The sequence below is a fragment of the Cervus elaphus genome, chromosome 30 (genome assembly GCF_910594005.1).
Source record: "Cervus elaphus chromosome 30, mCerEla1.1, whole genome shotgun sequence".
Lineage (NCBI taxonomy): Eukaryota > Metazoa > Chordata > Mammalia > Artiodactyla > Cervidae > Cervus > Cervus elaphus.
The window spans coordinates 16,943,096-16,961,022 of NC_057844.1; the positions used below are offsets into that span (position 1 = coordinate 16,943,096).

At 36.0% G+C, this 17,927-nt stretch overlaps 1 protein-coding gene across 8 annotated transcripts in view; it reads right to left on the reverse strand.

Annotated features, from left to right (window-relative positions):
- ZC3H13 (zinc finger CCCH-type containing 13) overlaps positions 1 to 17,927 on the reverse strand; it is a 98,590-nt gene that overhangs the window by 39,852 nt on the left and 40,811 nt on the right. For all 8 annotated transcript variants that reach the window (XM_043891692.1, XM_043891687.1, XM_043891691.1 and 5 more), the window contains 3 exons: positions 17,664 to 17,803; positions 16,477 to 16,637; positions 10,340 to 10,537 (listed from right to left, as the gene is read on the reverse strand). In XM_043891692.1, coding sequence (XP_043747627.1) covers positions 10,340 to 10,537; positions 16,477 to 16,637; positions 17,664 to 17,750 — 446 coding nt within the window. In that variant the 5' untranslated portion in view covers positions 17,751 to 17,803. The remainder of the gene's footprint in view (positions 1 to 10,339; positions 10,538 to 16,476; positions 16,638 to 17,663; positions 17,804 to 17,927) is intronic.

Sequence of the window (17,927 nt, forward strand, 5' to 3'; positions counted from 1 at the left end):
AATTGAACTGAACTGAGTACACTCTAAAACTGAATGATTTCCTATTAGAAGGGAATAAAGAGGTGACATTTGACACTCAAATAAAGAACAAAGGAAAGCTTATTGCACAAACAGAAGCCTCAGAACCTTAAAACAGAGAACTGTAGACTGTCAGCAAGTACACTGTGATTTATAAAACACAAGGAAAGCTAATCTTTAGCTTGAGTTGATTCCATTCAAAAGCTTTTTAATGCTGCTATAATTGTAACACAACATGGAATGAGAACATTCAGGGTATACTTGAGGAAAAGATGTGAAAATTTATGCAATTTAAAGTGAAAGTTCCTTTCATCTGAGATGCAAGTAATTCCACCTACAAACTGATATGTTTACTCCAGACTTTCTTAAAATTTGTAACACCAATTTTTCTCAATAAATGGTTTCTATTTCTCAAATATGAAAATATACTTAGATAATATAACTGAGAGAGTCAATTCTTAGGTAGTTGATAAGAAGTCTGGGGTCCCGGAGGAGGAGGAGGAGGAGAAAGGGGTCTGGGGCTCTGGAGGAGGAGAAAAGGACACATTTTTTTCTTTAAGCCCAGAACTGATGATTACACACAAAACAACTCAGCTTAAACTCTGTACTAAGGATTATACAACAACAATGTATCACTGATTCGATGGACAAGAGTTTGAGCAAGGTCAGGAATTGGTAATGGACAGGGAAGCCTGGTGTGCTGCAGTCCATGGAATCGCAAAGAGTCAGACAGGAAGACTGAGCGACTGAACTGAACTGAATGTAACCTGCTTGAGGACATGTTTTTCCTTCTTGAGAACCTTCTGACTAATCCTGTCATCTTAAAATGTATATTGTCTGAACAGTCTTGTAAAATCTTTCTATTGTTAGTTCTAATCCTGTTATCTTAAAATGTATATTATGGGAGTGGGTCTGGTAAGGCCTTTACAACCTTGAGACATTCTTTTGACTTACTATAACAACCAATTACAAAAGTATACAGCTCCCTTTGCTAAGACTAGCAGGAGGGCACTGTGCATCCCCCTCTGATGTCTGTGTCGGAAGCTTTCTCTGTCCCTTTTTCACTTTAATAAAACTGCTACACAAAAGCTCTTGAGTGATCAAGCCTGGTCCCTGGTCTCGAAACTAAATCTTCTTCGGAGATCACAAATCTGACATTGTTCACTGTAAGCTATCGTAGCTAAAATTCATAATCCAACCTTTAAAATCATCATGCAAAAAGCACACTTAAAAAACACTAAATGAACTATGGACACTATCAAAATCAACTCTCCTTTCAGGGGTAAAATAGAAGACAAAATGGTACACATTTCACACATAGAAATATTTAGGCTTTATTGTTTATGTAAGAAACTTATTTTAAAAAGTAAGTCACTACTAGGTATAAAATAAGCTACAAGGATTTATCGTACAGCACAGGGAATATAGCCAATATTTTATAATAGCTCTAAATGGACTCCATATAAATAGGGGCTTCCCTGGTGACTCAGATGGTAAAGAATCTGCCTGCAATGTGGGAGAAGACCTCGGTTCGATCTCTGGGCTGGGAAAATCCCCTGGAGAAGGAAATGGCAAGCCACTCCAGTATTCTTGCCTGAAAAATTCCATGGACAGAGGAGCCTTTTTTAAGTTTCAGGTGTACAACATAGTGATTCAACATTTTTATAGAGTATGTGCTTAGATGCTCAGTTGCGTCTGACTCTTTGCAACCCCATGGACTACGGCCTAACAGGCTCCTCTGTCCAAGTACTAATAACTGTGGTTCAATTTCATTTTTGTATTTATGTAGAAACAACTTATTTCAAAAACCTCAATTAAAAAATAAAGAAGAATGTTAAGACTTATTATCAGCACATCCTTCAACCATATTCAAGCCCAGAATTATGTGCCATTTAAATAAAGTGATTTTTCAGAATTTGGTTCAAGAGACTTACATGACTAGAGTGAACTAAAAATTGTACCCATCACTGTGATCAAGTCAGAAGAAACCAATATCCGGCATCCCTGGCACATGAAGAGATTGTTTCCAAGCTCTTGGACTCCAAGGAGATCCAACCAGTCCATCCTAAAGGAGATCAGTCCTGAGTGTTCACTGGAAGGAATGATGTTGAAGCTGAAACACAATCATCTGATGTGAAGAGCTGACTCTTCTGAAAAGACCCTGATGCTGGGAAAGACTGAGGGCAGGCGGAGAAGGGGACGACAGAGGATGAGATGGCTGGATGGCATCACCGACTCAATAGACGTGAGTTTGGGTAACCTCTAAGAGTTGGTGATGGACAAGGAGACGTGGGATTCTGCAGTCCATGGGGTCGCAAAGAGTTGGATACAACTGAGCAACTAAACTGAATTGAAGAGTAAGAGAGCTGGTGGTTAAAATGCAATAAAGCCCAGAAACAATGCACACCAGCATAACACAAATTTAAGACAACTGGCTCCTATCTTCTACTTGGTGCATCAAGTTAAAATTATCCCTTTCTCCTGAAATAGGATGGGGTGGTGAAGAGATAGAGGATCAGCCCCTGCCAAGAAACAACAGGCAATCCAGCCGGGGGCGGGGTGTGCGAGAGGTAAAGAACGGTTTTCAAGTCCCTAGAGCAACTTCTCAGACCCACAGTGTTTTCAGCTCAGACCAACAAACTGTATGTCAAATTAGGGAGATTCTTGAAATCCCAGACACTGTCTTGGAAGTTCTATCCAATGACAGGCCATTTAACTGTCAGTAAAAAAAAAAAATCACCACCAGACAGCACTGAACCACAGCCAGCAATAGATCTCGGTAGTGTGGCTGCTTATCTATTATTTCATTTATCTCACTACATACAACACAGTCCCACATATTTAGTGGATTGAAGTTTTGGCCTCTATATGCTATTTTATGCATTTATGATTGGACCAATTATTAAATAGGGCTAAAATTTGCAACTACTTACCGCTCCTGAAAACCTCCCTGAGAAACTTTTTTAGTCTCTAAACATGATAGATAAAGGGTTGAGAGCACAATTTTTAGAAACATAAATACCACTTTAGATTTTGGCTGCAAAATACAAGCTTCTCCTTTGGTTCAACAAATTTTCTCAGTATCACATCTATAAAAAAGAGGCCAAGCCTTACTCAACTGGACTAAATATAAAAGATTTTGCCCCCCAATGCAGTTATTTTGATATTTATAAAATAATTTCACTTTAACACAAGGCTACCATGAATAGGGGCTTCCCAGTGGTGCAGTTGTAAACAATCTGCCTGCCAATGCACGAGACACAGAAGATACAGGTCCAAACTATGGGTCGGGAAGATCCCCTGAAGAAGGAAATGGCAACTCACTCCAGTGTTCTTGGCTAAAAAATCCCATGGACACAAGAGCCTGGCAGGCGACAGTCCATGGAATTACAAGAGTCAGCTACAACTTAGTGACTAAACAACAATTATGAATTTAGCATATAACTATGTTCGGCTGTATTTATTTAAGTGTCTTAATTTTATATCCCTAGCCTAAATTATTATTCACCTAAAAATACTTTTTACGTCTACAGACAAGGCTCAATTAACTGCAGAAAAAAAGACAATGCCTTAGACAACCAGTTCCCAACCTGAATACAAAGGTTCCATATTACTATTAAAAGGTTTGCATATCCTTCATGATATTATTTGTGCTAAAGTCCACTAATTGGGAAGATATTATAAAAGATATTACAAATTCACCAATGGTTTTAAAGTTTGAATTTTAAAATTATATTACACTCCTTTTTTCCTTTTAGAGGTGATACTGGCTTTTTTTTTTTTTTAGTATGGCTGATTTACAATACTGTGTGAGTTTCTGGTGTACAGCAAAGTGATTCAGTTATATTTCTGGTGATTGTGTGTGTGTGTGTACAGTGACTGTATATTTTTAAGTATCTTTCTCTTTTGGAGATATATACTAAAATATATGCAAATAAAGTAAGATGTCTGGATCATCGAAAAAGCAAGAGAGTTCCAGGAAAACCATCTACTGCTGCTTTATTGACTATGCCAAAGCCTTTGACTGTGTGGACCACAACAAACTCTGGAAAATTCTCAAACAGATGGGAATACCAGACCACCTGACCTGCCTCTTGAGAAATCTGTATGCAGGTCAGAAAGCAACAGTTAGAACTGGATATGGAACAACAGACTGTTTCCAAATTGGAAAAGGAGTACATCAAGGCTGTATATTGTCACCCTGCTTATTTAACTTATATGCAGAGTACATGTAAGTACTGGGCTGGACGAAGCACAAGCTGGAATCAAGATTGCTGGGAGAAATATCAATAACCTCAGATGCAGATGACACCACCCTTATGGCAGAAAGTGAAGAGGAACTGAAGAACCTCTTGATGAAAGTGAAGGAGGAGAGTGAAAAAGTTGGCTTAAAACACAATATTCTGAAAACTAAAGATCATGGCATCTGGTCCCATCACTTCATGGCAGATAGATGGGGAAATAATGCAAACAGTGACAGACTTTATTTTCTTGGGCTCCAAAATCACTGCAGATGGTGACTGCAGCCATGAAATCAAAAGACACATGCTCCTTGGAAGAAAAGTTATGACCAACCTAGACAGCATATTAAAAAGCAGAGACATCATTTTGCCAACAAAGGTCTGTCTAGACAAAGCTATGGTTTTTCCAGTAGTCATGTATGGTTGTGAGAGTTGGACTATAAAGAAAGCTGAGCACCAAATAATTGATGCTTTTGAACTGTGGTGTTGGAGAAGACTCTTGCAAGTCCCTTGGACTGCAAGGAGATCCAACCAGTCAATCCTAGAGGAAATCAACTCTGAATACTTACTGGAAGGGCTGATGCTGAAGCTGAAGCTCCAGTACTTTGGCCACCCGATGCAAAGAACTGCCTCACTGGAGAAGACCCTGATGCTGGGAAAGATTGAAGGTAGGAGAAGAAGGGAATGACAGAGGATGAGATGGTTGGATGGCATCACTGACTCAATGGACATGACTTTGAGCAAGCTCCAGGAGTTGGTGATGGATAGGGAGGCCTGGCGTGCTGCCGTCCATGGGGTCACAAAGAGTCGGACATGACTGAGCGACTAAACTGAACTGAAGATGTCTGTTGGTTTGGTTTAGTCACTAATTCATGTCTGACTCTTGTGACCCCGTGGACTGTAGCCCGCCAGACTCCTCTGTTCATGGGATTCTCCAGGCAAGAATACTGGAGTGGGTTGCCATTTCCTTCTCCAGGAAGATGTCTGGGGTTTGCTTCAAAATAGCACTGGAGTGGGTAAGTAGACAGGGGTACAAATGAAACTATGGATACGAGGATCATCATACTACTGTCTACTTTTGTGTGTGTGAAATGCTCCATAACAATGTTACTGTAACATTTTCCCATCCTCTCTACATAACTGAGTAACATTAGTATACACTTACTCAAGAAACCTATCAGTTCAGTCTATAGAAATGCTTATTGAGTGCGCCCATGGATTCCTCCCTGACCTGTCCTTAATGGCCACAGAATAAGATTCACCAGTTCACACTATGAATGGCAGATACTGAATAAATCAAAGATTTAATCCAATATGTAACAGTCTTTGTCAAAGGTCTGAACCATTCTGTTTTTAATTATTCAGATATGCACAATCACTGAACGAAAATAAGACCATCAATTTGGTGGTAAGCTGTTTATTCTACTAAGGTGATGTCAGTCAACAAGTTCTGAATGATCACACCTGTCTTTAAAATATATGGGTAAGACTCATGCAGGTATTTATATTCCTATCAAGACATATTCAGGTAATTACAATAAAGTGATTTTTAAAAAAACATTACTATGGTCTTAATATTATCTTATTAAACCAAAAAATTCTGCAACCTAGTATTCTGATTAAAGCATATTAACCATCATAAAACTATATTTAACCAGCAGAATAAACTATATGCAATAGTTAGCTAACTTTTCTGGTTAAGTACTATCCAAAAAGTTTTTGTGTTTGCTTAATCCCTTGTTCTTAAACTACACTAATATATTGCCTCACATTTGAGATTCAGCAAAGTATATAGAATATTTTCATTGATAAAGATGATATTACAAGTCCACTGAAAATATCCAGTTAAGGATTATCTAGATACAGTAGGTTAAAAATAATGATACAAAATATTCCCTTAACAAGTGATTTCCTGGTTAAATATCTAACTCAAACTTAATTTTCCTGTGAGCTACACCTCTTCTAAAACAAATTACAGAATAAAAATGACTTAGTTAGGTTCCAAGTAATCAAGATTTTGCTTTCTGTATAGAACAGGTCACAGAAAGTTTATTTTAAAAAATACTATGGGAAATTGCTATATTCTCTAAAAGCAGAGTAATAAATTCATAAGGCTTTTTTATTCCCCTTGGATAAACAAGTGGTATTCAGTTTTTGATCAATGTTGCATAAATAAATCTCTGTTGAATAAAGTCTACCAGTCAAATTGGATGACACTGATACAGAACAGTGGCCTGGACATTATTTGCTTCAAAAACAACTACACAACAGAATTTAGTGTGACTCAAATTAACAAAATATTCTGGGAACAGAGTATATTCTTAACAAGATTGACATGGACAATGAAGATTTCGGAGGAAAGCACTTGAATTCTCGATGCCAGATTAGTGGCAAAGGCCTAAAGAATGATTCGTAATTCTAAAAAAACTTTTCAAAGGCTATGGACATACCCCCCCTCACCAAAACACACACAGGCAAATTCTAACTCACAAATCAGACCCTAAAATCCAGGTTGGTCGCCCTTGATATAGAAAGTTGAAGAACTAACTGAGACACAGAAGACAGGGAGAAGGACTTAAAAGGCATAGAATCATGTGGCTTTGTGGCATCATCTGTCTCACGAGTGCGCACATACATTTGGACCACCCTTTAAGAAATGTAAGTGATCCCCTAAATCCAATAGGCCTAGTAAGCCGTCTTCACTTGAAAGGAAAACAAAAAACAAAAACCTACATGTGCAAAGATGTTACTTTACACACACATGATTACTATATTACTTCCACCTGTAGTAACAAAGCTTTGGCCAACATTAAGCTCCCTGCTGCATCAGTATCCTTTAAAATAGTGCCCCCCACACACACACTAGGAAGTCAGTAACAACTGAATGAATAAATGTATCAGCATACTTTCACTTAAGCCCAGCACACTCTGATAGCCAAAAAACTCCCAATAAGCCCATTATAACAACGAAATTAATTTTGAAGTACAATTTTCTCCAAAAGGAATTTAGATACTAACCTTTCATCATATATCCCAGAATCTGAAAGCAATGACAAAGATTCTTAAATACACAGTTTGGCTTTAGAATTAATAAATTCCTTATGAAAGTGAAAGAGGAGAGTGAAAAGTTGGCTTAAAACTCAATATTCAGAAAATTAAGGTCATGGCATCCAGTTCCATCACTTCATGGCAAACAATGGAAACAGTGACAGTATTTTTGGGGGCTCCAAAATCAGATGGTGGTGACTGCAGCCATGAAATTAAAAGACGCTTGCTCCTTGGAAGAAAAGCTATGGCCAACCTAGACAGCATATTACAAAGCAGACATTACTTTGCTGACAAAGGTCTATCTAGTCAAAGCTATGGTTTTTCCAGTAGTCATGTCTGGATATTAGAGTTGGACTATAAAGAAAGCTGAGCACTGGAGAATTGATGCTTTTGAACTGTGGTGTTGGAGAAGACTCTTCAGGGTCCCTTGAACTGCAAGGAGATCCAACCAGAACATCCTAAAGGAAATCAGTCCTGAATATTCATTGGAAGGACTAATGCTGAAGCTAAAACTCCAATGTTTGGAGTTGGCCACCCAATGTAAAGAACTGACTTATTGGAAAAGACCCTGATGCTGGGAAAGACTGAATGCAGGAGGAGAAGGGGTGAGGGAGGATGAGATGGTTAGAAGGCATCACCAACTGGATGGACATGAGTTTGAGCAAGCTTCGGGAGTTGGTGATGGACAGGGAAGCCTGACATGCTACAGTTCATGGGTTCACAAAGATTTGGACACAACTGAGCTGAACTGAATGGAGATAAGTTAACAAATCTGCCTTAAAAATAAACAAAAACCTGCAAATCAAATCAGTTTCTCCTAACTTAAAGTGTCCCCCTTCAACCTTGTCAAACATCAAAGTCAAACTGGACCCCTTTAGGGGTTTCAGGCTTTAGGACTCTAATGCCAAGAGGGCACCCATGCAGTCCTTCAGTGATCTGCGGCTTAGTTTCCTTACACAGAAGAAATAAACCAAGTTCAGAGTTTTCAAGTTCAGAGAGCAACAGGTGACTCCTAGGCATATCTTATTACTTCTGATAGAGACGATCAGGGAGAAAAAAATGGAAAACAAAGAATCAACCTTTGATTCTTCAATTCCTCATAATACAAAGTTCCTTAACTATTTCAATGGCAAACTACCCCAGGGACATAAGAATCACCTCTCACAGATTTCTGGGTCAAAATAACAAAATAAGATCACTAAGAACCATTAGAGAAGAATAAAGACTTCAGCAAGAACATTTAACATGATTTATAACCGATTTACATGTCATTTTCAAAAATAAACCTATCAGATTGAGTAAGATAAAGAATATATTTTAGGAAAGTATGTTCAAGAATTATGGATGTTCCAGTTAACCAACTCTTATTGCTCCACTAAGACATAATGTTGCTAGATCCTAGCAAGAGCTGATAGAATCATTCTGGTTCTTTCAAGTCACAAGTGGGGACAGGAAAAAAAAAAAACATTCACCTAAATGAGTTAGATACATATGTTCCATATATGAGTTCCATATATATGGTCAAATGATCTTCAAGGGCGCCAAAAACACTAAATGAGGGAAGGAAAAGTTCCTTCAAAAAACAGTGCTGGGAGGTGTGGTTTTCTACACAGAAAAAATGAAGTGAGAACCTTATCTTACACCATATACAAAAAATTAACTTAAAAGGTATTGAAGATTTAGATGTAAGGTCTAAAACTATAAAACTCCTACAAGAAAACATAGAGGAAAGTGTTCATGACACTGGAGTTGGCAATGATGTCTTAGCTCTGATACCGAAAGCACAGGCAACAAAACCAAAATCAACAAATAGGACACATCATACTTTAACAACTTCTGTGCATCAAAAAAACACCACCAAGAGAATGAATAGGCCACCTATGAAAAGGGAGAAAATACCTGTAAATCATGTATTTTTACATGTAAAATATCATGTAAATCATGATAAGGAGTTAACATCCAGAATATATAATGGATTTCTATAATTCAACAAGAAAATCAAATTAACTCAATTTAAAAATGCATAAAGGACTTTAAACAGACATCACTCCAAAGATGACATACAAGTGGCCGGAAACCAATGAAAAGATGCTCCATATCACCAGTTATTAGCAAAATACAAATCAAAATCACAGTATCATCTCACACCAGTCAGGATGACTGCTATCCAAAACACAAAAAACAATAAGTGTTGATGAGAATGTGGAGAAACTCAAACTCTTGTAACACTCTTAATGGGACTGCAAAGTGGTGCAGCTGGTATGAAAAACAGTATCAAAGTTTCTCCAAAATTTAAAAATGAAATGAAACCACATATGATCTGGCAATCCCATTTCTGAGTTTATGTCCAAAAGAATTGAAAGAAGGGTCTTAAAGAGATGTTCACACACCCATATTCATAACAGCACTATTTATAATAGCCAAGAGGTGGAAGCAGCCTGTATGTTCACTGACAAATGAGTGGATAAACAAAATATGGCATATAGATGATGGAATATTATTCACCCTTAAAAAGGAAAGCAATCCTGTTACGTGCACAGCATGGGTAAACCTTGAAGACCTAGTGCTAAGTGAAATAAGCCAGTCACAAAAAGACAAAGTGATTTCATTTATATGAGGTATCTGAAGGAGTCAAATTCATAGAAACAGACAGAATAGTGGTTACTGGGGAGTGGGGGAGTTGGGGATAGGTTGTTTTAGGGGTACAGAGTTTCAGATTTGCAAGATAAAAGTTTTGGAAATCTGTTTCATGACACTGTGGGAAAAAAAATATATATATATATACACACACACGCATATATAAAACAATACTGAACTGAACATTTAAAAGTGGGTAAAATTAGAAATTTTATGTTTCTTAGATAATAATGATTTGCTATGTTAGTAACATTTACTGAAGTAGAAATACTTCAATATGGTAATTATTAGGTAGAGTTTAAAAAACACTAAAAAATCCAGGATAGTAATGCCTAAAAGCTTCTGAAGAGTATTATGGATTTTAAGAAAGTAAGATTATTAAAAATCCTACTTACCTTGGCTTGTCTCTTTTTTCTCTTTGTCTTTCAAAATCTCGTCCTCTGTCCTTTCCATCTCTTGGCTTTTCCTCTATCCTGTCTTTCACTTTATACTTTTCTTTGTATTTTTTCCCCAGAGCAATGTCTTCCTGTATAGGAGGGGGTGGGCTAGGAGTTCGCGGTCCTTTCTTCTTACTTTGGTTGCTTTTTGAATTCCTAAAGTTAACACAAAGCTGTCAGAAGTCTAAAGACTTTTAGAAGGTGAAATAAGTGGTTTTTTTTTTTTTTCATTTTAACAAAGCGCAATTAAAGAATGGTTAGCATTCCTTTCAATAACTTGCCATTTACTATTTTATATACTAGTAATCAATATCCCCCAACAAAAAAAAAACCAGAGAAATGAGCAAAGATTTACTTGCTACCTATTTCATTAACAGTGCTACTATATAATTTTAAAAGGTAGATTTCTGAGAAAAGATAGAGGTGGAATAGGAAGATATTTAGGAAAGAAAATGTCATAAAAAAAAAGAACTGAAAAAATTTTAAGCTTATTATAAAAAAGTAGATAGGAAAGTAAAAATCAACTACAATTCCATTACCCAAGGACAGCCGATAGTAACACCATGGATAAACATCCACACTTTTTCCATGTCTCTTTTCCTTCTTTCTTCCCTGCCTACCCCCATATGCACAGTCATAAAGCAATGCTTTTTAAAAATTGTTTGTACTACATACAGTATTGGTATATTTCTATAACAAAAAGTGGATTCTTATAATTATTCTTATGGACTGTACAGAATTCCCCTAATAGATATGCTCTATAACTTCTTTATAAACAATTTCACATTGATAAGGTTTTTAGGTGGCTTCCATGTTTTCAGCATTATAAAGAACAATTACATCAAGTATAAATGAAACCCTAAGCATTGTTAGTAAATATTTATTTAAATCTTTGTTTTATAAATTAAACATTCATTTAAATGTTTTTCCAACTCTTAGACTACAGAGATGATCCTTTAAATTTTAGAATTTTGTCTTTCATGGTTTTAATCTATCTGGAACTGACTAAGTGCTATAACTCTGAGCCCTTACACATTACAAATTGTCTTCATACCTTGACAGTTGTTTGACTGAATACTAGAGCATTTCAGAATGATATCTTTTTCCCTCAGAGCTCTATAAATACTGTTACAATATCTTGCAGCGTTTAGTGTTTTGGATGAAAAGTCCAAAGAGAGTCAATTACTTTTCCTATGCAGGTTTTTCAGCTTTTCCGCTGGTATGCTTATAAAACGTTATTCTTTGGAAATTAAAAATTTCATCAAGATAAATCTAGGTTTTCTTTTTTAACCTTTTCCAGTACTCAGAGTGCTGTTTCAATCTGAAACCTTAAGTGTTTTCCTCATTGTTTTTCCTATTCTTATTTCATCAATTCTCCACAGGACCTGGGGCTCTCTAGTTTGCTTTAATGCAGTTACTGCATATCTCCTAGGTCACTCCTCCATTATCTTTCATTATTCCCATCTCTCCTTTTGCATTCCGGTATCTTAAATGTGTTTTCAAATTCATAAGTTTTCTATTAATTCTAAGTTTGGCAATCTCATTATTCTGTTATTTCCAGTATAAAAATCATTTTCGTTCCAAAATATCCTTGTTCACAGACTGCTTTAATTTTTTCACGATCAACTGCTCTCAACAGATCAATGCAATATCCTCTCAAATCATACTAAAATTCTGAATTAATTTATTGTTTCAATTCATTCCTATTTTCTGCAACATGGAATGTTCAGTCTGGTACTGAGTTTTAAAGGAGTCCTTTCTTTTCCGGTATCTGAAAAGTTTTCACTAGCTACTTATTTCACTACCTATTGATATTTATAAATTATGACCTAAGCCAAAATCCTAGAACTTACTACCTGTGACCTTGAGTTCTCTAGCCCAAGATTCCTTAGCTAAATAAAAAAGTAACAGGTAGTATCTTCCTCAAAATTGCTGGTAAGACTAAAAACAGATAAAAAAAGCAACTGACTCAGAGTGGGCATTCAGAAAATTTGCCTTAGTCTTTCTCCCTATTTATTATCACAGATAGGGTAAACCATTCAGCAAGTCAGAAATTATTAAAATATGACCAGATCTGCTTTTCATCTTTGTCTTCTGCCAAGAACCATTATTAGGGCTACATTACCTCACTGCATATTTATGAGATGACTGAGACCTTTAATGTATTTAACAGGTAAGTAATAAATGTCTTTTCCATTTAAAAGACACAATGGGGGTGGGGGAGGGAAGCGGAAGAGGGAGGGGACATGTATACTTACAGCTCATTCGAGTTGTTGTATAGCAGAAACCAAACATTGTAAAGTAACTGTCTTCCAATTAAAAAACAGACACACTAATCAATAGTTGATACAGATAGTATCAACATTACTAAAAAACCATTTTCAACCATTATCATTTCAAAATGATAGAGGAATTCTTGACACAAACTGTATTTTCACATTACTGCCTGTGACAGAGACTAACTAGGTATTTACTAAAATTTCTCCTGACCATACTGTTGAATGATACTCTATAGACATTTATAAAGTTAGATGTGACCAAATGACCAAGTTCTGGCCAAAAGAACATACGAGGAAGTGATGTATACCACTTCCAGGCCTAATTAATAAAAAAGCCTCTCATATTCCAGGTAATTATAAACTATATAACTAAATAAGTGCAATACTCTTTTTTTCTTTGCATATTTCATTTTTTGGTCCTCAATAATGTAGGTAAGTGAAGCCACAGTCAGAAGGAGCTTAGTTACTCAATATCCATGTATAGGAGAAGTGAAAGTCGCTCAGTCGTGTCCAACTCTTTGCGACCCCATGGACTATAGCCTACCAGGTTCCACCGTCCATGAGATTTTCCAGGCAAGAATACTGGAGTGGGTTGTCATTTCCTTCTCCAGGAGATCTTCCCGACCCAGGGATTGAACCCAGGTCTCCCACATTGTAGGTAGGCGCTTTACCGTCTGAGCCACCAGGGAAGTCATGTATAGGAGAGTTACCTCTTAATCAGAAATACCATTCCTTACTTGAGTGAGAAATAAACTTCTGGTTGTGTTAAATTCACATTCTGGGAGTAAGCTATCATAACAACCAAGATTATAACACTACACTCAATAAAGTGCAGAATTTCTTCAAATACCTTCAAAAATATACGTATTCAATAGCTGGGAAACAGTTGTGTCACAGATTTAGAGTTTGCAAGTGCCTTCCAACAGAATGGGCCAAAATTGGTCTTGTGCACTCTGCAGTCAGCAAGATCTTTCAACATTTTTCTAAGTCAAATGATCATCCTTTTAGGGGCACAGAGCTCACTTCCTATTTGTGGCACAGAGCTCAATTATCTACTTCCATCACTTTTTAGAGCTTATCTCTCTCTCTCTCCCCAAAACTTAATTCTTTTGAATAGCTTTTGACACACTTCACACATCTTTGTACAAAAAAATTACTGATAAAAAGAAAAATTTTCTTAATAAAAACTGAGAAACAACAGAGAGGAACAGAAACAATAAAACATTTACTGATTTTAAGCCACTCTTACATCTTAGCATAAAGCTTAGTATCAGACTATCTCTCACAACAAATGTCACAGAAAACTGCTAACTTTCAGGGAGAAGTGTGAGTCTTAATTTGTCTGTGATTATCTCTGTCCCTTCAATATGATAACCACAGAGTAAAACCAAGGAGTTAGGTTACCTGATTTCCCCCTTGGTTTATTTACTGGCATTGGTTGCAATATTCCACTGAATTTTAACTGAAATTCTAATCATTACTTGTTGTTGAATGTCTTCAAACAGTTTATCGTATGATCCACAATGAAACTATAAGTTGATGATCTGATACCCTCCAGGCAATGTAAACTGCATGACTACAGAAGTGCTATATCCAATTCAGTGTTTTCTTTGTATCTTCAATGTACTGTTTTCCAGGTCCTTCTATGTCTATTATTAAATTAATGATGCATCTTAGACTCAGGATTGCATAATACAGAAATATAATAGTTAAATCAATATAATTATTCATGTGTGCATGCTAAGTTGCTTCAGTGATGTCTGACTCTTTGCAACCCCATTGACTGCAGCCTGCTAGGCTCTTCTGTCCATGGGATTCTCTAGGCAAGAACACTGGGTTGCCATTTCCTCCTCCAGGGATCTTCCCAACCCGGGGATTGAACCTGCATCTCCTAAGTGTCCTGCATTGGCAGGTGGGTTCTTTACCACTAATGTCAACTGGCAGCCCCCAATAATTCATGCTCAATATTGAAAGGATAAGTGAATTACCAATAAGACTGTTAGAGAAGACTACATGAAAAACAGGATGAAAGTAACCCTTCAACTAAATAGGTATCAAAACCTTCTACGAAGAGATTAAATACTGAAGATTTCATAAATAACAAGGATAAGAAAATGAAAAGGAGTGTTTCTGGTATGCTGGGTTTTGGGGGGAAATAAATGAAATTAGGGGAATTTATATAATTGGTTAATTAATTAAAAGGAAAAAGAACAGATGGGTTAAATCTTATCACTCTGTAGTTTGACTTCTTTCATATCCCTTTACTCAATTCCAGGAGCAAAGCAGAGAATTAAGCCTACTTTACAGAGTGCCTTATTATAAGGCAAAGCTCTTTAAAGAGTAGGTGCTATGGAAATATAGAATAGTGAACCATCAAGTTCACTATCTTGTGAACTATCAAGTTCACAGTCTTCAGGAAGCTTAAATTTAATAGAAGTTGTAAAACATGTACACCACGGCTAAAATATAATAATGGAAATAGCAGTTAGTATTATGCAAAAGGTATAAATAAAATCTGATAGATATACAAAGGGAGCAGAAATTATGTTCAGTAAGGAGAAATGGGAAATCTTAATGCAAAGACAGAATTTGAGCTAGACATTGAAGGACTAAAGATGATGAGTGTAGGAGGAAGATTGGACAAAAATATGGACAAGACTGAGAAGATCAATATATGAATTCCCCTCTAAAAAATCTGAATTTCATTCAATAGAATAGAAAACTACTGAGTTTTTCAATGACATAATAAATTAATAGGAATTATTCTTTTAAGATATCTCTTACAACATTTGTAAAGTGAACAGTTAGGGCAGCTGAATGAATACATTTACATGTGTGAGGGAATGGACACTAGATAAAGTTAATATAGTTTGTAGGATGATATATATATTAATAATAAACTAGGCAAGAAGTAAATGAAGTCTAGAACAGGGTTAAAGCCTCCAGAAACTAGAGGGAGAACAAATATAAATTTCCTTATGGGGTCATACAGACATCTACCAATTGGTCAAATATTGAGAAAAGGTTTTCAGTTTAGACTTGTTCTTTAATAATAAATTAGTGTATGCCCTTTAATTGAAATCAAATTTAAAATTTAAAGAGTACAGATGACATTTTATGGAAAACTATCTCCTGCCTTATTTTCAACCTCTCAATGTAATTTATTTCTATCCTTATTCTTTCAACTGGCTACTACAATTCTAAAAAATGTATTCATACTGCTTCATACACCAGGAGACAAGAAGAACGTTGTTCACTGTGCATAACTTGTAATAACTAAAACCTGGAAATGACTTAAATGTTCAGTAACAAAAAAGTAAATAAAAAAAAAAAGTAAATATATAAATATTAATATGAAAGAACTATGGCTATATATATCAACATAGGTAAATGTAAAAAACTGCCAAAAAAGCCAAGTAAAACAGTACATTGCAGAAGAAAAGCTATATCTACATTAAGACTAAATAAATGAAAATATTATATGTTGTAAGATAATACAATATGGAAGTATAAACACACATGCACAAGTATCATAAACAACAAATTCAAGGGGGGAGGACAGGAAATACACCTGCTTAGTTTTTTGGGGGGAAAAAAGTTCTGAAGCATATATAGGTATGGTACAGATCTTTGTTTCATCGTTCTCTTTAATTTTCTTTTAAGTGGAAACTTTTCATACTTTTTTTTTAAATAAAAAAGCTTATATTAAATGCTCTATGTATTAAAAGTACCCTTTTGTAATCTACTAAGTAATTCTTTTGAATATCATGTCAGAAAAAGCTATTTCATTCTGGCACTATTTATCACCCTACTGACCTCTGCTGGTCCAACAATGGAGAAGATACTGCAGTTGTCTTCCTGTCTTTCTTGCTAGTTGAAGATGATGACTTAGGGCTTGATTTTCTCTTTGGAGATTTGCTAGACTTTCTTAGAGAAGGTGATGGAGACAACTTTGATCTAACCACTTCTGGTGAAACCTTTCAAAAGAATTCAGTAAGTCAGAAAGTATACCAATCATGGTTGCTACAATCAGACAACAAAGCAACAACAACAAACTTCAGATAAAACATTAAGTGTTATGACAGCCACCACACATTACTATAGGCTCCTAAACCTATACTGTTAACCAATATGTTAACTGCCCCAACATTAATATCAAAAGTAAAGGTGAAGTTGCTCAGTCGTGTCTGACTCTTTGTGACCCCGTGGACTGTAGCCCACCAGCCTCCTCTGTCCATGGGATTCTCCAGGCAAGAATCCTGGAGTGGGTTGCCATTTCCTTCTCCAGGAAGATCTTCCCAACCCAGGGACTGAACCCAGTCTCCTGCACTGCAGGCAGACTCTTTACCATCTGAGCCACCAGGAAAGTCATAGGCAGTTTGTAGGCTCTTATTTGGAGCTTATGACTGTTAACAGGGAAGCGACAGTAAGGTTGCAGAGAGAGCTGACCAGAGCTGGCATGGCTGGGGCAGGATGTCCAAGCTCATCACAGATAGTCTAAAACAGAACTCTGCTCAGCACCGGGGGCATCAGGTTCTCCAGCTTCTATATCTGCCACACAGCTATTAACATTAGTATCAATAAAGCAAACGAAAATTATGAAATTTAAAAACCTCCTCAGAAAAATCACAAATTATATTCAAATATACTCAAATATATATTCAATATTCAAATATATTCAATATATTATCTCTTTCTACTCTTTAGAAAAGAAACAAGTATTCTACAGAGATAGCATGGGCCTAAAAATCAGGTGTATATAGATTCGAGTCCCTTTGCACATAAGTTGGTGACTCCAGGCAACCGAAACTCAGTTTTGTTTATCTGTTCAATAATAAAAATATGTCCTATTTATCTAATAGAGTAATGTGAAGATTAATTGATTAACACGTATGAAGTATCAATACCCCAATATAATTTGAGATGTAGCAAGCAGTTAATGAGTTCTCCAATCAATATCCATGTTGCTGTTAATTACTAACATATTTCAATAAATAGCATACCTCCTTTTTAATAATAATTTCTTCTCTTTTCTCCATGTTTTCTTGTTCCAGCTTCATTAATTCCCTCTGTATCTTTTGACGCTTCATTTCCAAGGACAACTCATGAACATAATCATAATTAATATCTCCATTGTCAGAATCTTTAAAATAAAAATTCCATTACTTTTCAAAAACTATTATAGTTATCTAAACCAAAAATTATAGCAATTTTTTCAACTATTTTTTATACTAATTAAAATGGTAGATTCTTTAGTAAGAGTAACA